Source organism: Laetiporus sulphureus, assembly GCF_001632365.1.
Source record: "Laetiporus sulphureus 93-53 unplaced genomic scaffold LAESUscaffold_32, whole genome shotgun sequence".
NCBI classification, from domain to species: domain Eukaryota; kingdom Fungi; phylum Basidiomycota; class Agaricomycetes; order Polyporales; family Laetiporaceae; genus Laetiporus; species Laetiporus sulphureus.
The window spans coordinates 16,491-39,625 of NW_024468541.1; the positions used below are offsets into that span (position 1 = coordinate 16,491).

Below are 23,135 nucleotides of genomic sequence, written 5' to 3' on the forward strand. Positions count from 1 at the left end.
TGTATGCGCAGACGTTTTGCCCATATCCTGACCATCTCATCATTGGGCAGAGGGAACTCATTCAATAATACTTGTAGGCTGGGGATGACCCCTGGGCTATTTTGAGAAGAAGGGTATACTTCGGCATATCCATGAGCAGGGGGCTAAGAAAAACATACCTACCACAGGGACAGCCGAACTATTGATCGATCTGGTGGACGAGCCAGTCGCTGGTGCGGAGGATGAGATGAAGAGGCACACCCGAGGAAAGATTACAGATAAGAACCGGCCGCTGATGCAATGTACCTTGAGGATGGTCGGCTGCTGTCGAGCTATGGATCGCACTGTCAGGTTGAATGCCTAGCAGAACACCATCACAAACGACGCACTGACTGCGAGACCAGCGATACATCTTCAATACAAGCCTGTATGTTCCTTGAATATGTATCCTCATACATTTAAGGCGTCTCCGTGCTGCTCGACTGTCTGAGGTCGATTGAAAGAACACGAGTAACGCTCGAGGGACGGACGGTGCGTACCGCGTCGGTGGCGAAACGCGTCCATTACGCGGTCACGTGGTGCGTGTCTCACCCTCGCAGTCAAAGTTGCCGCCTCGCGCAAATCTAAGTATTGATAGTAGTCGAGCAATCTCCAGCCTATGAGCTTCATGTCCAGTTTGTTATCATCGATGCATCAATATGACACTATATCAAGGTCCTCGGCAGCGTCACAAAGACTATCGTAAGTCTCGTTTCCTAGTGTTATATTCATGTCAGTCTAACGTGCCACAGTAGCTTTTGGGTAGGTCAGCGACTACGGCTTTACACTAGAATTGTGAAGTCGCGATGTCAAAGGGCAACAAGGGCCAGAGCCGAGATCCGAGCAGCTTCCGCCTGCAAATAACAAGTCATAGAGAAGATATTCCCGAGACAGTTCCATATCAGCGTACTCTGCTGGTTGTTTTGGAACGATGAGCCTAGCAGAGTCGGGGCTGCATTTACTTGGTCGCGGCGAATCCCTCACGCTCGCATCAGTTAGACGACATATTGCCTCATTCCTTTGACCACGATCAATAACCGTATCGGATTAATCACGCCAAGCCCTACAGTGATCGCTCGTCATCTCTCGTCATCGCTCCGTTAACGCTGGCATTCTTGCTTCCATTGTTGAATGCACACTGTATATAGAATCGCCGTCTGAAACTAGCTTCAACGTTCACGTTCAACCGTTGCTATCAGTGATCTGCTGCATTTGTTCGGTGGACGTTTACCTCGCCGCCCTGCTATCTCTACCATGCAAAACATCGCCACTGCACCTGTGACCGCATCCGCGGGCTTCAGAAGTTTCACTGTATCCCCTTTGAAAGCGCGAGTTGCGGCCCCATGGATACGAGTACATACTCTTTCTGTTCCGTGTCGCTCTCGCTCGTGTTAAGTATTTCTTGTATGCGCTCTCCTCCGTCAGTTGGCCTCTGCGCTCAAAATTACAGTATTATCTGCTTTACCATCTCTTCAACAATATTTAATACACTACGAACGGAAAATTTCGCCTGAATCGCGTGATCGCGCTCGTCGTAGCTCGCGCTGCCGGGACCGGCCCTACTACTTTACTCCCAAACATATGCACCCGCCATGGCCTTGGTCGGTCTGGATGCTTCGTTCAGATACAAATAGGTCGGATCGTGTAGTTCTTCGTCCGCTCGGATGTGTGGCGAACTCGTGAGTCGTTCTGCTCGATATCTGCGGCGTGTTACTGATGATCCTGAGGGCGAGGAAGACTGCATCAAGCTTTCGTTATAGAAGGTGCAGCAGAACCGCGACAAGCCGTGATCTTTACGCATCTTCCTGACCGGCCGCTCGTAAGGAACGTGTTCATCAGTCGACGGTGGCCCAGGTCGTCGTTGAGCTCAGTAATACTTCAAACTGACCAGCATGGTTCACCTTCCGAGTACGTAGTGCCGTGCTCTTATCGTGATTCATAGCTCATGCCGCTGCACAGATGCCGCCATTGAATCACCGAAACAGGATGCCTCGAGCGATAAAAAGGATATCTGCATTATAGGTGCAGGTCCCGGAGGGTTGGCCGCACTGCAGATCATCTTGGAGAGCCCGCAGTACAAAAAGGGACTATGGCATCCGACGGCATTCGAGCAGCGAGAAAAAGTCGGCGGCATATGGTGCGTATGCGTCCGCTACCCATCCTTCTCTTTTGCGTGACTGCACACATCTCTAGGGTTCCTGCCCCACCCACGGATGATCCACCAATCACGCCCCTGTACGACTCATTGTTCACGAACCTCCCACATCCCATTCTGGGCTACGACTCACTGCCCTTCCCTCCCTCCACCGCGCTCTTCCCGCATGCAGCTGTCGTAGAAAAGTACCTCACAGACTTTGCCACTCACTTTAATCTCTTCCCTCACATTCGCCTCGAGACAACTGTGCTCGCCGTCGACTGGGACGCGAGCGCGGCGAAGTGGCGAGTCCGCGTGAGCAGCGGCGAAGAGCACGCGTATGACCTGCTCATCGTTGCGAGCTCGCACTACCGCGTGCCGCGTTACCCCACGACGCCCGGCGTCGACGCCTGGATCGCGGCGGGCAAGGCGACGCACTCCGCATGGTATCGCCACCCAGAGCACAAGGGCCGCACCGTGCTTGTAGTTGGCGGCGGGCCGAGCGGGCTGGACATTTCCGCCGAGCTGCGCGGTGTGGCGCGTGCGGTGATCCTCTCCGTCACCAAGAGCGAGCACGAAGACAGCGAAGAAGGCACGTTCAAGCGGCGGGGGCTTATCACCGAATACCTCGATGTTCGCGAAGGAAAGGTGGTGTTCGAGGACGGCTCGACGGAGACGGGCATCGATCACTGCATTCTTGCGACAGGCTACCAGCACCACCTGCCGTTTTTTCCGCCGTCGCTACTTCGCGTCGCGGTCCCGCCACCTGTACCTCCGATTCCATCGACGCTGTACAACTCGACGTACCATCTTTTCCCGCTCGCACGGCACCTCTTCCCAATATCGAAGGACTTTCCTCCATCACGTATCTGCTTCTTGGGGCTGCTCCAAAACGCCGCGCCTCTTCCGCTAATGGAAGCCCAGGTCCGTGTAGCGCTCAAGATCTTCGCAGAGCCAGAACGTTTCGACTCGACGCAAGAAGCAAACGGCGTGATAGCGCGGTACGAGGAGGTGCGCGCGCGCGTGGGTGCGGACGAGCTTCGGATTGCGGCCGCTTATCACGCCTTTGAGCCGCACGACCAGCAGTTCGACTATCGCAACGAGCTACATGCATGGATCGGCGTGGAGGATCGCGTTCCGGCATGGGTACGCGAGATGTATGACAAGCGGGAAGTGCTGAGAGCGGAGTGGCGGGAGCTTGAGCGGCGAGGCGAGGCGGACGAGTGGGTGCACGGTGTTGGTGAGGGCGGTGTGGATGAGTGGGTAGAACTGATGCGCAAGTTGCTGCGCCGGGCGGAGGATAGGAACCGAGATGAGGGCAAAACCAGGCTGTGAGATCGCTGTTTCATTGCAGTTACATCTGCTTTTCACTCGACCCTAGACGTACAACACGAATAAATGCGTGCAATAACCTTACGAAATGAAGGGATATGGAAAGAACGAAGGTACGGCTACAGATAATTACTATGCCAGATCCATCTGCAAATGCATTATTCGCTATATGCGGTGGCTGCCAAGCTGAGCAATCTCACCTTCATGTCCCCATCGCTTCTGGTCAAGATGGTGTCATGTTCACTGCACTTGGGCAATAAGGAGGGCTCTAGCCCAAACTGGGCATAGTCTCCTAACCGAATCTTCTGTAGAAAAGTCGACATATTCTGCTCCTGCTCGTCAAGCCATTTCTTTGCTTCGTCGGCTGTCTTCGGCGGTGGAGGCTGAGGTGCTGAGAGGGCGGCTCTGACGTCCTGCGCTAGTTCTTGACGTTGCTCAAGGGTAAGGAAATTTGGCTTTTGCTCTTCTTCAATATCTGCATTGGGAGATCGTGAGACTGGAATCTTTAGGAACATCAAGGAACTTGCCTTGGTCCTCGAGGAACAGCGATGCATGCGCACGGTGGGCCTCAGGAACCGGTATGTGTGCTGGCAATTGCCAGAGGGTGGAGGGCTCCGGAGAGCATGATGACCCAGGGGTGGGTAATTGTGTTCGGGCTGATTCATTTACGGAGCTACTCCGTTCCCTCTGTAAGTGCCAATAGGAAATAAGTGCATTGCACCGACCGGCACAGATGGACATACCACTGGAGCAGAGGCTCGCTCAAACTGGATCCACGTTTGCACGTCCTCGTAATGTACACGCAGACGTTTTGCCCATATCCTGACCATTTCATCATTGGGCAGAGGGAACTCATTCAACAGCACCTGTAGGCTGGGGATGACCCCTGGGCTGTTTTTGAAAGAGGGGTATACTGTTGTCACATCCATCAACTGTACGTGTGAACAGGGGGGCTAACAAAAACATACGTATGTCTTCGCTGCTGCTCACAGTACCAGAGCCCTCTATTTTCTGCGGCAGGCTCCCGTAACGAGCAGCCCGCGCCGCAGCATCCTTTCGTCTTCGGGAGAAGAGAGTTTGAAGAGCACTATTTGTGTAATGATCGCAACCAGGGAGAGCATTGATTTTCTGGAGCAGCTCTTGTCTCTGGATAGCAGTCGGATTCTGGGTGACCTTCCATAATTCTGCGGGTGACCACAAGAGGTCAGCGCCTGAACCTTGCACGCCAAAGCCGAAGAATGCACCATCAATCATTTGGTAACCTTGATGTGATAGGCGCTTGTGAAGGCGTCGTGCCGACGTCGAAGCCATCGACGACGATGATGCCGTGTAGCTCGACGCCGATTCACCATCTGCATGCGCATAGAATGGCTCCAACATCTGTTCGTTGAGTAGCTAGGTGGAGGATGCAGAGGGGATGGGCAGGGCAGGGGGTCGTGGCTGCAGCATGGGGCGCTCAAGTGATGTCGGTCTCCTTTATCGCCTGTCAAAAGCGCAACCCATCCATTCGGTTATGTGCCCATTCTGAGACCTCGGTGTTTCGAAAATTTAATTGTGAAACCCCGCTGCAGCGTGTTTATCTGCAACCAGGTGTACGATGCATGGTCGGTTATACCGACATTGATCGCATGGCCGACATTGATCGCATGGTCAAATGCAGCCCCTAAAACATTACTCCGGTAGGTCTTTCGTACTGATTCTCTCTCACGCAGACCGCGCGGATCGATGCAATTCGGATCCGGGCCGCTATCAATGAGCTAAGACAAAGTTTCATTTTCTATGGTTAGGATCCTTCTAGATGGGTCGTCACATTTTTCAAAGCGTTAACTCAACCTTCCAGCCACTGTAAGTCACCCTTAAATAACCCGTTCGAATTTGACTGAACATTACCGGTAATTTACGTAGGCTCATTAGCGCTCGTTAGCTATTTCTCTTCGCTTAGTTGCTATATACAGATCACTCTGGACCTTTCTGGTACAGTTCTACAGTATGGATGTCTGATGAGAAACAATAGGTAAGACTTCATGTCGCTTGGGCGAGATGCGGAACAAGCATTTAACACTACGCGGACATGAAGGAAGGCGCACTCATTCGAAAATATCGGTGGCATAACGGCCCTGGATGGCACGCGAAAACATCTCCACGGCTTCCGCATCGTCAACACTCTGTGTCTCCTTGATAATCTTGATGAGAACCTCTTTGATTCCTTGGGCGATAGCGCGAGTTCCACACGTATAGAACTACGCACGTATGCGTCAGTGGTATCTCCGCGTCATAGATGATAGGCTACCGGCTACCCACCTTCCCGTTCGCTTTGTAGGCAGCGTCAATTTCCGCGCGGTCATGCCACGCTCGGCTGCGAATGATGTCAATGCATATCAAAGACAGCGACCTGACGAAACGCACTCTTGCACATATTTGCACCCGGAAGACTCCTCCGTCAAGCGTGAAAACGCCGGCCTGACATCCACGATACCCAGCTCGGTCCACTCCTTCAGATCCGAATCTGCATATAAATAATCCTCCTTCGGCGTCCTGCATCCGAAGAAGAGCAGCGACCTCGCAACCTCGCGCCCCGCCTTCTTCTGCATCGCACGCTCCTGCAAGAATCCGCGCATCGGCGCGAGTCCCGAACCCGCGGCAAACATCACCATCGGCACCGTCGGGTCTGACGGCGGGTGGAACGCAGCGGATGACGCGCGCACTGCGATTTGCACTTTGTCTCCCGGGCGCAGTCCGGCGAGGAATGTCGAGGCTACTCCAAGGAAGGACTCCTTCCGCCCCGCGATAGACGGTTTGTCGACGACGCTCACGGTGAGCGAAACGCGCTGGGCGTCCCAAAGCGGCGACGAGGATATCGAATATTGTCGGACTCGCATGGAGGGCAGCATCTGTAGGTATGTCTCAAATGGTAGCTTGATTTCTGGGTAGTCCTCGAGGATATCGAGCACGCTGAGCCGCCTGACGAGGACCTTCTCGCCGTATGTCGTCAAGAGCTCCTGTAGTGCTTCAGCGGGTGCCTTCTCAGCAGTCATTAAAATCCGGAGGTCTCGAGTCGTTGCAGGCTGCGATAGCTCCACATAGCCTGAGAGCAGCGCAGACACGCTGATGGGACGATCGACAGGTAGCGGTGTGGGACCAGCAGACGACAAGAGGACCTATGGTGGGCTCAACAATCAATTTGCAAGCAAATAGAAGCGAAGTAGATCCGTACCTCTTGCTCAGCAGACAGCCCGAACCGGGCAATCGCTCGGTGAACATCACGAGGAGGATTGGAGGGCAATCTATGGAAACAGTTCTTAGCTACAAATCAGCGATCTCGCAAATCATGGCGCATACATGGCAAGATAGTCTCCAGCACGGGCAGCCATACCCTCCGGAAGCTCGAATTCTGATCGAACAGATCAACATTACGCCCACAATGCACGACTATGCACGTACCTATATGTCTCTTGGGCGGCGCGCTCGGTGCAGTAAGCAGCCTGTTCTCAATGACCGTTCCCAGAGCAGCATCGGGCTGCCGGAGGACAGAAGCCCTGAAGGTCCCCGCATCTACCACTTTGATCTCCAGTCCTGCAAAGCCACCTGCCGCAGACGGGGGTGTCGCAGTCGCGCTGTATTCCTATCAACGAGCACGGACGAGTCAGTGCAAAGGGCGTATCCTAGGCACCGCATACACCCACCTTAGACAGCGTCTCCCAGAGCTTCGCCTCCCACTCATCGAAGACCTCAAAGAATTCCGGCGAGCTTGCGTCACCCGCTCCGCGAGGCACGAGCCGCCTGCCTCCGCGCTCTTCCAAGGTATCGTCAATTAGTGTGGGTATCCGCTGATATGTCAGGACCCAGTCGTGGTTGCCGCATCCGAACACGGCGTAGTTCACGTTCGCGAGCTCCTTGCCCTTGAGGTTCCTGATCCACTCCACGAAGTGCGCCGCGTTGTCGGCCGGCTCGCCTGCATAAGCAGCAGTCCAACATAGGCACCCCGAAAACAAAGGGTCATTCTCACCTTCAAATGAAGCGGTGATGATCACAACCGGCCCGTCGCTGGGCAACTTCTCGCAGAAGGAGTCCAAAGTACCCATCTTGGTACAAAAGCCTGCGTGCCATCAGGTCATCGTCCACATATAGCCTTCAGAACACGCACCATGAGCAGCCGCATCGCTCGCCACCCTCTGCGCAAACGTCTCCGACGTGCCCGTATTCGAACCGTACAGTACATACAGCCACTGTCTCGGCTCCACGCCCGTCCCCGGGACCGCGGCGCGCGTCGGCTGCTTTGGCTCTGTGCCTCTGCGCGCCCGGTGCAGCGATGAGCTGGGCATCGCGAGCGGCACCGCAGCGGTGCGCGGGATTGCGCGAATGTGGAGGTCCTTGGGCTTGATGGTGAGCGTCTGCTTTATCTTGAGCTCGTAAGAAGGGTCGTCCATGACGAGGTCGAACCGCTGGAAGACGTAGGCCATGACGAGCATCATTTCTTGCCAGGCGAAGGCGCGACCCTAGACGAAAGGAGGGTCTCTAAACAGGAAGAGAACGAATTGGGAACGATGCGTACAATGCATGCTCGCATACCGAAGCCAAAGGGTTGCCACGCATTAGGCTAGTCGCAGTTAGTAAAAGTGAGGTTGTGGGGCAGAAGACACAACATACGGGTAGTGCCTCGAATTTACCATCCAACATGCGTTCCGGACGGAACTCCTCAGCCTGAGCAGCAAGAGTCAGTCTCAACGGTCCATAGCACACAAGATATCATGCATACATCGTCACCCCAGACCTTGTGATCCCTCATCGCCAAAGGTGAGTTGATAACGACGGTCTGTCCCTTCTTGATCGCGTACTTGCCGCCTCCGATCGTCGTGTCCTCGCTTGAGTCCACCGTGCGCATCGGCGCTGGCGGGTTGAGGCGAAGCGACTCGCGCAGACACGCTGACCCCACCGAGCTTCAGCGGAGTGTCCTGGAAAGTATGTGGAGACCGCGCACCTGTGAGGTAAGGCAGCTTGTTCATATCGCCGAGCTGGGGCGGCTGATCGCCGAGGACCTCATCGAGCTCCTCGCGCAGCTTGCGCGCGGCTTCGGGGTTCTTGAGAAGGTAATACAGCGTGAACGAAAGTGTCGCTGCACGAGGATCGGATCAATTATCCTGCTGGTATGCAGAGCGAACGTACATGATGTGGTCTCATGGCCTGTAGACGATAAGAATCAGCGAGCAGCACACATTGGGCAGATATTGGACGTTACCGGCAATCAGGAAGGTGAGCAGCTAAAGTGAATCATGTCGTGAGTGGGTACAGAGGTCCGGGCTTGAAGTGCACTCACGTTATACCTGACGGCCTCGTCTGAGAGGCCCTTGCCTGTCTTGGGGTCCTTACCAAGCAGCATCTTGTTGAGCAAGTCGTTTCTATCGACCGGGTTCGCCTTGCGATCCGCAATGACTATGATCACCATTTAATGTTAATGAGGAAGATCCGCACAAGTTGAGAAAATTGACAGTACTTTCGTTGGCCAGATCCGCCATGATCTTGATGTCCTGCTCATACTTGGTATTATAGCCCATCACGGAGGTAACGATGGATGGGCGGAAGGCGCGGTGGCCGGATTCTATGAGAAAGTCGACCATTGCTTGGACGAAGGGGTGATTCGTTTCCTAATGAATGCATGAGCACGTTTGCATAGTCAAAGATCATGCAGGTGCCAGACAGACCCGGTAGAAGGAATTCAACCTGCATATATGAATGTGAATCTCTCTTGACCCGAAAAAGGCAGGGACTGCGAACCTGTGAGACATCGAGCATAGTGCGATCGTATCAAACGTCAATCGCGTGAAGTCCTCCGCGGGGTTGATCACCGCTCCGGGGCCGAACCTAAAGCGTGATGAGCATCTCTCAACGGCCGACGATCAATGCTGATGTACCGTTCCCATTTCATGATGAGTTGCGATGCGATGTCCATCATGTCGTCGAACATGCCGCGAATCGCGGTCGTGCCGAACGCGGGCATCAACAGTCGGTCTGCGGTACGGGAGTGAGCAGCAGATCGGGAGCTTGTGGGACATGAAACCTACGAGCGATCCCCCAGTTCTCCTCGTCGGGTCGCGCCTGAAAGTAGATCAGCGAGATCCACTCGGCCTGTGGCAATGAAACAGTTCATACTGTGAAGATGCCGTCGCCGACGCCATTGCGAACTTGCTCTAGGCTTCCTCCGATGTCCTTGAAGAACCGCTTGTCATCGCTGACCTCGTTCAGAAGCTCATATGAGCTGACGACAATCAGCGTCCTCGCTGTGGTCAAATCAGCATACAGGAACACACAGCCTCGCCGACACTTACAGAATTGATGCAGCTCGTATATTTCACCGTACTGGCGCGCCAAAAGAGCAAAGGAGCGAAGTGGGACCTCCTTCTCGATAGAAGTAACGTGGCCGAGGAAGGGCAGCGAGGGCGGGCAGGGAATAGGTGTGGTCATCTTCGAGTGCGGGATGAGTGCGGTATCCGATGTACTCATGCTTCATCCACATCGCGTCTATATAGCGCTCTCGCAGAACACCGGGGGTGGCAGGGTATGTTACGCACGGTGTGTGATTCGTGCATCGCCTTCATAGCGCTCTGGCATGATGGAGTGCGCGCCAGCGATATGTTGTAGCAGAGCAGAGATGGTTACGCTGCGAGTCCGGGCGTCGGGCGGAAAATGTATGCGCGATGCACTGCGCTCTACATGCCTGGAATGGACAAAATCCCCGAGCCCGACTGGATGCACGTCGCGGCGAGGTGATCGTCTCTGATTTCTCGGTTCGGACGGAACGCTGGAGACACCGATGGCAGACACGGCCACAACGCACCAACGGGATACATGGAGGCCTTGACATACAGCAAATGACAACTTTTCGTCCCGGAGACACCTGCTACGAGCCTGGCACGGTCGGTTTCAACGCAGACGGTCGAGAGGACATCACGGTGCACGGTTGTCCAGCACAAGCTGAGTGGTTGTAAGCGCTCGGCAACACCCGGTCGGTGGCTGGAATTGAAAGGCCGGCTCATGCAGTTGCACCTCCTTACTCCTGCCAATACCCATGCCATTGATGCATTGGCCGGCTTCTTCCATCGTATGATTAAAACTCTCTTGCAGCAAAACCTCTCCAGTTCTTTCGGGTCATCAATTTAATCATCTCAGGTCTCGCGATACAAACGGCGCCGCCAGTAAGCCAGATGGGAATGCTTATAAAATCTGAATTATACCAAGTCCCGCTTACTACCCTCGCTTGCTATGGACGGACCACTGGTTTCCCATGGCTTCTCTGACGCTGCTTCTCACTGCGACTGACGTCTTGCATGATACACTCAATCATCCGGTTGACCCCAGCAAGCGGCAACAACATACCTGAGGTCACTCGAGGCGTACAGTCACCTTCTGCCTCGTGCGATAATACTTCTGTCTCCGCACGCTTGGTGTCTTTGAAGTCTAGAACGTCTGTGGCTTCTCATTATCTGGACTTACTCCGGCCACGAGTCTGTAGACAGGAGGACAGGTGCGTGCACTCTATTGATGGCCGGTCTCTGATCCTCGCTGTATCACAAGGAGAAACGATTGGGACACGTCGCAGATCCAGGAATTTTAACATTGCGAATCTAGTCGACCACACACGCTATAAGAGCGAAGGATCATTTTGCTGTGTCCTGAAGCTGATGAAGAACGGGCAAATGCTGTGCTCGCCTCATCAAAGAAAAGTGCAACCGCGATGAGTGGCGCAACGCCACCGACGCATCTGTGACGTGACATACGCGTGGTGTCACGTCCAGATTCGCGGCGGCCAGACGCAGGAGCTGTGTGTGGGCTGTCGCGATTGACGTTATCTCGCTCAAATTCGGGTCCTCAACAGGCAAGAGTACGTGCCAAGATATTGCGTGCGCAAAACTTTGAAGAGGCCTGCGAACAACATGCGTCGACTGAGCGGCATGCAATGAATACGGCTGTGGAGAGAGCGCAATCACACCCGAAAAGGTGATATCTCAGTAAGTTGCGCCAGTCTCGCAATCACGCCCTCTTGAACGCACGTCCCACATTTCACTTTTTTGGAAGGGCGATCAGCCGCATCAACAAGAACCAGAAAGAGAAATATATAGACTCTTGTTCTGTTGTCTGCAGTCAGAGATGCTGCTCTGCACCGGACAGCAAAGTACGTATCACACTAATAACGAGGGAGGCAAAGGCGTATAGGTTTGGTCAAGGAGGGAGAGGTTCCCGCTCATGGACGCGAGCTGCTTCACATCATCGTCTCCACCGTCCTCGCTTCGAACTCTGGAGGCGACCAAGTCCAGCACGCGAGACTTGTCCGGGTGCCATGCGGGAATCGCGTTCTCGATACCACGCAACACTTGGGAAGTCAAGAAGCCGAGGTGATCTAATGAGACGTCAATATTGTCTGCATTGGCTCGGTCTGGCAGGCGTACCATTTGGGAGGTTCGAGGACGCGAAGGCATCTCGGAAACGCAGCGACGTGCGGCACTCTAGTGACCAGGAGAGATATCCTGAAGCGACCAGGCCGCGCTCGTCGTTGCTCGGCAAGGTGGTCATGTACCAGCTCGACGTGATATTCAAGTCACTGACCGGAAGATCATTTGCAATTGTCCATGACGAGCGCATGGGAGAGCATCCTACTTGGCCTAATACGTGGAATGCAAGCGGAACTATATGACCATCCGAGTAATGAAGCGAGATCACAAAGATGTAGAACGACCGTTGGAAGTCGGAACTAAAACAATTATCGGTGAGCATGAGCTACCCCTCGGTAAGAGTAGAATACCGGTTCACATGTCAATGCTCTTTGCCATGCTCCACAATAACAGCAGTTGCGGTTCTAGCCGCTCTGTAGTGGCATGGCCTGCTTGGGCGGAGGATAGCACAGTAAGGAAGAGATTTGCGTCATCGGGAAAGTGCGATTGAGCATCTGGAGAAGCGACCACTCGGATATCTTCAAGACTAGTCAGCATAAGCTATCTGGGAGCGCATGGACACTTGCTTGTCAATGCCACTGCACTACATGCGTTGAAAGCAAAAAATGAAATGATGATAATTAGAACGATCGTTCAGACAAAGAGTACATTCTTTGATACCACTGACCTCATTCCTGCTGGTGATTTTGTGAATCAAGAATGAACGTCTGGTGGGACGATGGATGATGGCAAGTGGCGTTGACCTGCTTCGTTCTTATATCCACGCTCACGGCATATCTGGAAGGCTGTGCTCTTTCAGGAGGGGATGAAAAGCATAATATCCGAACATACAGTAAGCGACACGTCGCTCAGCCCTTCAGCGTCCTGAACAGCTTTGATTCCACAGAACACCTGATGTACGTACCATATTGGACCACACGAACGCTCAAGGATGCCCACATTGAACTGCCCCAGCACCGCAACAAGAACATGTGTTCAAAGCAGATCTGCGACCTCTCATTTATCGGTATTATTGAAGCTCTAGCCGCCGGCGTGATGTGAGGCGATGAAGACCACATAATCTGTTGGGAGCGCCAGAGCCGCTTCGTAAAACACGATGCGCTGAGGCTGTTATAGTACAATGTAAGCACCGTGCATGTTGATTGAATGCGAAAAGAGACAGCTCCCATCAGCTGGAAACAGACAAATATGAGCTTCGAATCCAAGGATACGGACCAAGTGGGAAGTTACCGTCACGGCACACGTGACCGCGTCGCGTCGCGTACGCGTGCGTGTCCAAGCTCAAGTCCTCAAGCTCAAGCTCAAGCTTCAAAGCTTCATCGGGGAGGTATTTGGCTAGATAGCTGTATCAGATGACATTTCACACGCGGCTCATCGCTCTGGTACGCACAGTGCTCTCGGCATATAGTACATCTCAAGACATGGGACTTCTGAATGATAGCAATAGCGGAAGACATGGCCCATGCTCAGGTATAATCAAACATTTGTGCTGTCCTCTGGACCCTTCGGTCGCGTCCAGGAGTACTGGTCAACGGGGCTCTGCTGCCATTTCTCCACAGATTCCTTCATCTTCTTCGGCACTATAAGCGGGAACATCGCATACGCAGAGCCCGCGGGATAGCACGCAGGCAGCGTTCGGAACAGCAACTTCGACAGAATTCCACCGAACGAGCCGTCGTTCTTGTCGACCTGCACGTCCTCGAAACCCCATGTCGTCAAATTGAATGCTGTGGGAAGTAGGCGCGTGTGAGTCACCGGAAGTGTACAGCGGCAGAGACTTACGGGTGAGATCAAAAGTGAGGAATCGATCTCCGCGCGTAAGGGCGACTGCATCCGCGAGAACCGCGCGCGAAATCGTGAGACCCGCGTACAGGCCAATACCCAACGAACCCTTTGTCTCCTCTGCCTGCATGCCCACCTTTCATACGCCCACACTACGTTCAACATCTTCTAAGACGAGCAAACAATCGATACGCTCACATAGAGTTCCAACTTGTCGATGTCTTGATACAGTGCCTCTGCCGCTCTCTAACCCACCGGCCGATCAGCATTGATCCAGCACTGCGCACAACACCGTGAAAGACGTACATGGATCTCCGGATCGGGGTTCCACTCCTTGAAACTCTTGTACGCTGTTCGGAAAGCGTTCGCAACATCCATTAACATCGGTTGCTTCAACGCTGGAGAGAGCCGTGGACTCACGCGCCAGGCCCATGAAGCTTCTGAATTCGTTCAGCGAACAAGTCCCCCAGCGGCGCGCTTCCAGGATGCCAATGATTTCAACGACGCGCAGCGCTTCGGGGATCCCCCGCGCCTTGAACGCGCTCGCGGGCGTCTCCGTCGCATCGTACAGGATGTTTGAAAGATCAGCTTCACGCATTGCAGCAGGTATCAGCATCACGTTAGCACACAGGAAAAAGGCAGGAGACCGCACCATCGCTGTACCTCCCGCTCGAGTCGCGTTTGAGGCTGCAGAAGGGGAACGAGAGATACAATGAGAACTGGATTACCGTTGGTGGAAGACGAGCACTATGCGGGCACCCACCCGCTGAGCGTCCACTGGCGTAGATCCTTCGGATATCTCTTTACATACTCCTCTATCGCCTTCCTGAAGTCCTGATCCGTGACCTACTCGCAAAGTACCATATCAGTGCCATCCTACCCACAGGCAGCCTGATTGTATGACATGAAACATGCGCACGCACTTGATCAAAGGGCTTTCCTTAAATATGTCCTTAAACAGTGCATTCGTCCAGTCGTTGTCCGGCTGAGAGACCGTGGCATGCCAGCGGCACATCAGATTAAACTCAACCGAGACGACATTCCCGTGGCCGCGTGGCGTCCACTCGCGGTTCAGCTCACGCATCGCCTGACGCGCCAATATCAGTTCAGTTCTGCAACCACTTCACGGACCGTATGCGTACCTGAAGCGGGTCCAACCGCCAATTCAGGCCCACCCGTGTCAGGCCGAGAATCGCGCCAACGTAGTCGCTCAAGATCACCTAGTACGCATGATGCGTCAGCTCCGATTCCATCTCAGGAAAGCGGCCTCATGCACTTGCCTGCGTAAAGTACGCAGTGTTAACTAGGCGCGCGCTGGAAGATCTCCTCGTCTTGCGCCGCGCACGTCTCCTTGCTGAGCGTGGCGGGGTCGGCGTACGTTTTAAGGTCGTTGATCGCGAGGATCTGCTCCGCTACGTACTGCGGGAGCGGGTCAGGACCCAAGCAGTGGAGACAGAGACACGAGGTCAGGACTCACGTTGTGGTTCCGGCAGAAGAGCACAAGCAGCGCGTCTGTTGAGGGAGGCATGAACAGCAGACGTGCATCGGCAAACACATCGTCCCACAGACACCCTGTGCCGTCCTTGCCTAGAGTTCTGTCAGCATCAACATCTGCGATACGATTCGCAGAAGTGGGCGCGGCACTCACGGCGGACTTTTTCGCTCTCCTCCTGGGAGTTGCCGTAGAGCGGACTCAGGTCGAGGTAGCTGCTCGCTTCGTTGACCGTCCATTTGCGCGGATTCGTGTGGAAGAGGCTGTGGATGATGATGTTCGCGAGCGCGAAGAACAGGCTCGAGATGCCTCCTGTGCTCCCGTCAGCATCGGCCGCACCGGCGAAATTTATATATGGCATACCGGGGTGCTCGACATGTTTGTCCCTCTTTAGTAGCCTGTCAAACACAAGCCCAGGTTCAGGTAGTTGCTGCGGCGAGATAGGAGTGGTTCCGGGTACAGAGCGCACATAGGGCGTGCGCGCCATTCCGAGGGCAGGGATAAGCACATTGTAGTTGCTGCCATCGGCACTGCGGTACGCGTAATTAACGGCGTTGAGCATAGACGGGACGGTTGGGACCGCGATAGTAGGGATCATGAGGAAGCTCATGGGTGGTTGCGGAATGTCCTTGTACACTGTCAAGGAATTGGATTAGCGAATGCGGAAAATCCGGACGAGCACGCACAGGTGTTGATGAGGACCTTCCCGAGAATCTGGGAAAAGATAGAGTCCTCAGAGGAGCGGGCGATGACGATGATAACCTTTTCAAGCTATGAGCGAATAGGACGGTACCATCAGCTTGTGCGCGAATGCAGGACAAAGGGCACGTCTACTGACAAGATAGAGGCGGTCATTTACGCCGCCGCCGGCCATACGTTTGATGGCGTTAATGAACGACGGCTGTATACATACATAAGCTCAGATGTTGGGGAAGGTTGTCCCCAGTGACGACGTATACGCACGAGGTCAGCGATAGAAAAGCGCTTGCCGCGGATGAGGCTCCGTTCGATGTCCTGGATGCTACTGGAAAGAATGGGGTGCACGGGCAGTGCATCGTCCATGAAGAAAGATGCGTCGGTGCCGGCGACAATATCGGCGGCATCGTTGAGGGGGCTAAGGATGCGGTTCGCGTTGACGTTCATATTGTGAGTTTGCGATGATAGAGGAGGCAAAGGAATGTGGACAGTATACATGCAGATGGAGCGAAGAGGTTTATACGTAGAAGTGGAGACGCCCTGGCCATCGATGAGTGGCTGCACAAGAGAGAGCAAAGTTCGGGGAGGCAATTATAGTACGACCAGATTTGTCTCCGCGAGCATCCAAGTAAAGATCGACGATCGAAATTACTGCCACGGCACGTCGTCGCGCAAATGACCGACGTTCTGGTGGATGGTTCCTAGCTGCGTCCTTGCCTTCCCCGGAACAATCCTAGGCGAAATATGGTAGAACGTTCCTCGATAACCCGGAGAATCCGCAGCTTACAACCAACGTGGTCTAGAGCTGAGCGCTGCGCGATGATCATCGCGGCCACATGTCCAACATCCAGCTCGAATCTTTCGCTGTTCCGTGGCAGGACAACACCGACCGCGCGTTGTACTGTCTCGTGGCCTGTCGTCCTGGACGGCGCTCGCTCGATGCGCTCCATCGATGGAGAAGCTTCAGGCTGTTTCTATGAGAATTTAGAGGGTTCCGGACAGACTGGACAACATGCGAATTTTTGACATCACGTTATAGTACAGCTTGCACGATGGATGTCTACAATATAGCCGCTACACGTAAGACTGCAAAACGCATTGGCAAAAACAGAAACTAGCTAGGACGTTTTCTCAACCGCAACATACCTCGATGTTACTTGTTCCCCACTAAGACCAGATGAACCGCGGCGTCGACGACGAGAAACCCTACTGCAAAGCGTCGACCAAACTTATAGTCCAAACGAGCAAATTCGAAACAGGCACACGCACCTCCTCATACACCGCCCCATCTTCCTCGTCCACCGTCCCAAACAACCTCTCACTCCACGAAGGCTCACGTTCGTGCTCTTCCCTCCAGCCACAATCAAATCGCGGACTACATTGCGCACTCTGCGCAACCGAACCATGCGACAGCGCCCGCAGATGCTCTCCGACCCCGAACGAAAACGCGCCCGCCTGGACCGGCGGGAAGAACGCACCCGCAGCTGACGCCGCAGGCGACGAGAACAGCGAGAAGGCGAGGCCACCGGACGAGCGGGGCGTCGAGAGCGGGATGACGGGCATGGTAAACGCGTCTGATGTGGCAGAGACAGGAATGCGGGGAGTCATTGGGAAGTCTGCCACAGTGGTAGCTCGGTCCCCGTCTATTACGTCTCGTCCAGCAGCAGTCTTTGCCTGTTGTCTTTCCCACTCCTCCCTCGCCATCCTACGGGCCTCCGCTTCCTCTCTCGCCCTAGCGACCACCTTGGAATTCTTGCTGATACCTGCAGCATAACAATAAATAATATCTTGGATAGTCGAATGCAGAGTAGTACTCACCTCTCTTCCAATCCAGCTTGGTTTTTCCCCAGTGCCACTTCAAATGAATCGCGAGCCCGTTCGGCAGCATAAAATTACGAGGGCAGAGCGGGCACTGGTAGAGTTGCTCCACCATGCGCGTTGGCCGCGCGAACACCTTCCTGCCCGTCCATTCAGACTGATCGATCTCTATGATATCGTCGGTGTGGTCATACGTCTGGCCCTGTTGATCTTGCATATTCCAGTCACCACCCGTAGGACCTGGACACAGCACCGCAGGTGCTCTCGGTGTTCGTTCATCTCGTTCAGAACGCGCCTCGTCGTCGAGCATAGTCTTCTCCGCCGAGTCTACGTTCGAATTGGAATGGTCTTGCCCGGGATCATGTTCTCCATTTGCAGCATCCTTCTTACCTTCATCCGACTGATCATGATCATCAGCGCGGTCTTCCTGACATCTTTCCCCACTTCCCCCACCTCCTTCTCGGTCGGTTTCTCCCAGCCCTCCTCCATTCTCAGCGCCTCCAGCACAGTCCCCACCCTCCCCATTCTCACTTTTAGTATCATCCCCTCTGGGCGACCCATCCACACCCTCCGCCTCATCCTCTGTCTCGTCATCTTCCGTCTCTTCAGCTCCCACCTCCTTCAAATACTTCTTCAACACACCTTTCCGCCTTTGTAGACGTCTCTGCCCCGCACCAGCCGTCGTCTGCGCAAACATCGTCGACCACGCCTCGTGCTGCGCGACGCCAACCTCATCACGTCTCGCAGTTCTCATTCTCATCATGCCCGAAAGCGGATGAAATAACGGAGGCGCCATCTGAGATGCATGAGGTGGCTTCATTGCAGGCATCGGCACGGGTCCAGAAGCTGAGATGGACATGGGCATATGCATGGGCATCGCGAATGGCGGCGGCGGCAGCATCTGCATCGGTAGTGCGTGCTGTGGAGGAAAGGGAGGAAACATCCCAGGAACCGGCGAGAAACTGGGCAGGCAGTGCGCTGTAGAAGTACTGTTGTGCGGCCTGGTCGACAGCGGACCTGCAACAAATGCAGAAGCCATACTAGAAGGTGAATAGCTGAAGTTGGGAAGAGATGAGAGCGGAGCGGGCCGTGGCTGCACCGCCTTGTCGGCGTGAGGTCGCGCGTGCATCGAGGAAGGTGTTGGTGCGCGACGGTCATGTAGAGGAGGAGTATCCACTGGCCGTCCGGGATCGCCACGCTGAGGCATCTGCATATGTACAGGCATGACCTCCCTAGGCGAACACGCCATTTCAATTGCACTCCCCGTGATGAGCCCAGCGCCGCCTGTACCTTGGCTCTGCAAATTATCCACAGGCACATTCACGCGATATAACCGCGACCTACCAACCGGCCGAGGTTCTTCACGCCAGTCGCCCATGACCGAATTAGCAGAACCAAGGATGTTCTGCTGGAAATGTGCTTTTAGAGGAGCTGAGCCCGCTTCAAAACCTGGTGGGCCAGAGTCCATATCGAGAGACACATGTTGACCACGAACGCTAGCGAGCACTTCAGCACCGCTGTGTCCGCCAATCATATTGCCTCGGAAACGAGCCCCTGTATGCGCATCGCGTATGTGTGCATGCTCAATCTCCCTGGGACGTGCTATGGGATTGTACCGCATGTCCGAGACTGAACGCACAATTCTTTCCGGAGCCTGTGGAGACTGTGCCGGAGTAAGCACGTAAGGGCTTCCGCTAGCAGAATGTGGGACAGGCGGTGTATTTGTCCCTTGCTGGATCGAATACGGATGTCTGAAACGATATCCGATTGGAGGGTGTGGGGTAGGTGTGGCAGCAGAACGCAAGGTGGGATGGATATCTGGGTTTAAAGAAGGTGGAGCAACTGCACGTAACGCTGGTGGCATGGCGCTGTGTGGAGCAGAAGGCACTGCAAGACCTCCGCCTCTCAAAGAGAAAGGCTGAAAGTCAGACGGAACGGAAGCCTGCATCGCGGGCTGTCGAGCGTATTGAACTATCACAGGATTAAGAGCTCGCGTCGTGCGCAGAGATGCATCTCGCAGCGACGGTTCTCTTTCATGTCTCCAGAACGACTCTGCGGTGTTCTGTCCCTGTTCGGGGACGGAAACGGCAAAGTAAGGGACGGACGTCTGGGCATCTGGCTGAGACGAGAAAGCTGGGTTGGTATGACCATAGCAATAAACAAAAAGGAGATCGACGCACCACAGGGATATACAGACTGGTGGATGATGATGGCACCTCGTCGACTGCGCAATTCGCAGCAATTGCTTGAGCTTGCTTAGCGCCAGCAGCTTTGGGGGCATCTGTACTCGGTAGGCCATTCTCTGCTTGCGAAGGCCGCGAATGGTTGCCTCCGGCACTCGCATCATATCGCACTTGGGTCTCGGTATCTTCATTGATCTTTCGTCGTTTATCCCTCTTCTTGCGAGCACCTTCTTCCGTGCCGTTCTCTTCCTGAGCTTCCGCTGCAGCATCCTCCTGAACTTCGCGACCTCGTTTCGGACTGAGCGGCTGTCTCCCCTTCACATTCTGGGCAGACTTAGCCTTCGCATGTCTTCTGGCTTTCTGTTTCTGCGTGTCACGACCGATGGTTCTTTTATCGACACCAGTGCCTAGAGGATGATCGCTAGGTTCCGGGGCGGCGTTCTCGTCCCTCTCATTTCCTCTGATGTCCCGTCTGCTCTGAAGCCGGGCACTCGATCGCCTCTGTGCGACCGGCACTGGAGAAGCGGAGCTATCTATCACGACTGTCGATGCCTGCTCTGACGCGCCGTGGACTATGTTGGTGTCTATGGAAGGAAGAGATTCGGTGCGATTCGAGCTATTGGTACCAGAAGAAGCGACGGGCACAAAGGGCGCTCTTCCAGTAGAACATTCACCAGGGACAGCGTCTGGATCAGCCATCAAGACGGTATCTTGCTCGTTTTCGCGCATATAGCCAGCTTCATCGGTATCTTCGACGTCCGACTTTGGCTGTGATGGGACATCTGTATGAGAGACGTGCGTCGTCTCTGCTGCGGTTTGCGATACGGATGGGTCCTCCGTAGAGGCTTTCACATTCTCTGCTGAGAATTGATCCGCTATGCCGTCCAAATTATTCGCCGTAACGATGCCTGCGCTGACTTCTTCGACATCCTCTCTCCCAGATGCTCCCATGGTTCCTACGTCCCTACCTGCTCCACCCACTTCCACTTTCCCACCCTTCCCATCCTCTGCAACCCATATTGTTGGTGCAAATGAGCTCTCCCGCGAGCTCCAAACGACATAGGCGTTCTCGGAACCCTGCATCAACTCCTCGGTGCGTGACGGCCGTTTGTGGCCATTGGGAGCACCTGCGACAATCAGCGTGTCGGAGGGAGATGGATTGCGGGAAGACGTCGAGGATGAAATAGATAAAGGGAAGGTCGGCGTGGAGGACAGGGAGGTGGAGGGGATGGATAGGTCAGATGCGACGAAGCGCACGCGCAATGGAGCAGCACCTCGTGCTTTGCTCGTAGTGCGTTTCGGGCCCATGGAAGGGGTCAGGGTCATTTTGGTAGAATCGGGGGACATGCTAGTCTGTGATCACGCTTCAGCATTCATCGAAGAAGATTTCGAGAGCAGACGCACCAATGGACACAATGAGCCAACGACTAGGCTCGCGTGCGCATGTGTATCGTCCGCCCAGCCACAGAGACGGTGGGATGTATTCGACCAGCAAGCGAGGGGAGAGGGACTTAGGTGAAACTGAACAAGGAGCTCGCGAATGCCTGGACGATCGTGACGCTCCCCGCGTGCCATCTGTCAATGCGCCCGACAACGTCATAGTGTGGACGGGTGTTGCCGCAACTATGCGCGCTGCCAACCCAGTGCTTGAAAGCCCAAAGTTGTTGTGACATCGATTTTGTTTACAGCCTTCAAAGCTTCATCGATGGATATACGTGCACCGAAGGAAGACGTCCTCGGACTCGCGGAATCCTGGTTTGACGAAGTAGTCCTGGCAAAAATCCAAAGCAAGCACGCATCTAGAAGAATCGAGCTCTTTGTACGCTAATCTATGCCGGACTGCATCAGACAACATTCACAGCATGTGCATGGACAGGAGCAGAGCAGAAAACCTAGTAAGCAGCGCTAGGATGACAATCATAAGGCGAATTCGCCGGCCAAGCGCCGGTGGTCTTTCATACCGCGTCCACCTGCAGCTTCAGTGTCCTCGTAAGAGCAGGCATAAATCGCTCCTGGAGTTGGAGTGTAATCTAAAAACGCGTTGCGTCACGCGTCGACGCGTCGCCACGTCACACAGTGACGGAACGTGACCTCCCTTGACTGCGCGCTCTCTCAGGTTCCCCACACCTCATCCTCCAGCAAAAGCAAAATAAGAACCGCCGAGTTTAAACACCCGTACATCGAGATATCAATCATTCATTCCAAGTTGGTTGGAATCAGAATGTCACTAGACAAAGCGTATGACAGTTTTGGCGTGAAGGATCTCCGTCGCCCCATGCAAGTATATCAAATTTGAGCCGGGAGACACTGACATCGGCTTGTCAGCGGCTGTTCTCTTCGAAGGCAATCCACCTTGGATAGGAAACATAAATTCGATTGAACCAGAGCTCAATTAGACCCGAGAACATTCAAAGGAACACCTAGGGTGAAAGGCCAGATACATGGCTGGGTGTGTATACCCGGTGCGTTGCATCGTAACACGGGGTTTTGGAGGCTCTAAATCTGTACGCGTCATCCTCAGCATGGCGAGGAACACAATATACAATAAGTTCTGAACTCTGGAGTGATGACGATGCACCAGCCCCTGCTGATGACGGTTTGTAGCGGATGGGGTTACAACCGTGTGCCGTCAGGTGAGCTCCAATGATGTGCCGCAGACATACATTTGCCGTTCGGTAGAGCTTTGTCAATAATGTGAGCATGCACTAGATGAAATTCTACTTGTTCTACGCTTTCGGGAGCGAGAGCCCCGGAAAACAGTTTGTGAGTGTCCTCATGAAATGAAAGGCATGTCCGTGTAACAAGCAAGACGTGATCCTCCAGGTAAAGCTACTATGAGCAATTATTCTGATAGCTATTGCTAGTAACGGAGCATCGCCGCTGATCCGTCTGCGAATGAAGCATCCTAGTCGATGGTAATGGCGAGCATCGCATTTGACGGCGTTTCCGGATCTCCGCGGGGAGGAAGCTCAACGTATTCCAGGCTTCGGTCCTGGCGCCCATCATGGGGTGGTGAGCTAACATTTGTGACTGAACGCAACACCGCAGAAGAAATGAATGGTGCTTGTAGCATGCGCAACCGACTTCGCGATTGGTGCCCTCTTCGGACTGCAAATGAGGAGTGGGAGTGGATGCAAGGGGGGAGAACAAGCATTAACAAATTCTCCGCATGTCGGAACTCCACGGCTTCTGTAGACCTCCCACGTGGCGCACAGGTCCGTCTTTACAATCCCAAT

At 54.3% G+C, this 23,135-nt stretch overlaps 4 protein-coding genes across 4 annotated transcripts; 1 reads left to right on the top strand and 3 right to left on the bottom strand.

Moving 5' to 3' along the window:
* Window positions 1-1,686: 1,686 nt before the first annotated feature.
* Window positions 1,687-3,819, top strand: LAESUDRAFT_727891 (FAD/NAD-P-binding domain-containing protein). Its single transcript, XM_040909316.1, has 7 exons — window positions 1,687-1,720; window positions 1,760-1,860; window positions 1,911-1,926; window positions 1,978-2,155; window positions 2,212-3,514; window positions 3,611-3,654; window positions 3,721-3,819. The coding sequence occupies exons 3-5, from the start codon at window positions 1,911-1,913 to the stop codon at window positions 3,485-3,487; spliced, it is 1,470 nt and encodes a 489-aa protein (XP_040762168.1). The 5' UTR covers window positions 1,687-1,720; window positions 1,760-1,860; the 3' UTR covers window positions 3,488-3,514; window positions 3,611-3,654; window positions 3,721-3,819.
* LAESUDRAFT_292572 (uncharacterized protein) lies at window positions 3,507-5,085 on the bottom strand. Its single transcript, XM_040901862.1, has 6 exons — window positions 4,729-5,085; window positions 4,453-4,668; window positions 4,228-4,397; window positions 4,012-4,171; window positions 3,685-3,959; window positions 3,507-3,631 (listed from the first exon to the last, which is right to left on the bottom strand). The coding sequence occupies exons 1-6, from the start codon at window positions 4,862-4,864 to the stop codon at window positions 3,617-3,619; spliced, it is 972 nt and encodes a 323-aa protein (XP_040762169.1). The 5' UTR covers window positions 4,865-5,085; the 3' UTR covers window positions 3,507-3,616.
* Window positions 5,086-5,753: 668 nt separating this feature from the next.
* Window positions 5,754-10,388, bottom strand: LAESUDRAFT_727894 (cytochrome P450). Its single transcript, XM_040909317.1, has 22 exons — window positions 9,808-10,388; window positions 9,632-9,759; window positions 9,544-9,577; window positions 9,394-9,490; window positions 9,257-9,343; window positions 9,184-9,202; window positions 8,976-9,126; window positions 8,799-8,914; window positions 8,721-8,742; window positions 8,648-8,665; window positions 8,463-8,597; window positions 8,241-8,407; window positions 8,132-8,185; window positions 8,037-8,081; window positions 7,629-7,980; window positions 7,491-7,580; window positions 7,168-7,436; window positions 6,926-7,106; window positions 6,824-6,875; window positions 6,699-6,768; window positions 5,891-6,642; window positions 5,754-5,840 (listed from the first exon to the last, which is right to left on the bottom strand). The coding sequence occupies exons 1-22, from the start codon at window positions 9,941-9,943 to the stop codon at window positions 5,771-5,773; spliced, it is 3,045 nt and encodes a 1,014-aa protein (XP_040762170.1). The 5' UTR covers window positions 9,944-10,388; the 3' UTR covers window positions 5,754-5,770.
* A 1,270-nt stretch (window positions 10,389-11,658) lies between these two features.
* LAESUDRAFT_761002 (uncharacterized protein) lies at window positions 11,659-21,246 on the bottom strand (the record flags this gene model as incomplete). Its single annotated transcript, XM_040912843.1, has 24 exons — window positions 11,659-11,876; window positions 11,926-12,227; window positions 12,287-12,454; window positions 13,194-13,263; window positions 13,319-13,358; window positions 13,411-13,655; window positions 13,711-13,846; window positions 13,909-13,956; window positions 14,017-14,060; window positions 14,131-14,298; window positions 14,363-14,397; window positions 14,474-14,556; window positions 14,630-14,797; window positions 14,842-14,930; window positions 15,015-15,129; window positions 15,188-15,297; window positions 15,359-15,514; window positions 15,566-15,838; window positions 15,889-15,973; window positions 16,041-16,103; window positions 16,166-16,438; window positions 17,168-17,661; window positions 17,717-19,835; window positions 19,897-21,246. The coding sequence occupies 24 exons, from the start codon at window positions 21,244-21,246 to the stop codon at window positions 11,659-11,661; spliced, it is 6,852 nt and encodes a 2,283-aa protein (XP_040762171.1).
* Between the last annotated feature and the right edge of the window lie 1,889 nt (window positions 21,247-23,135).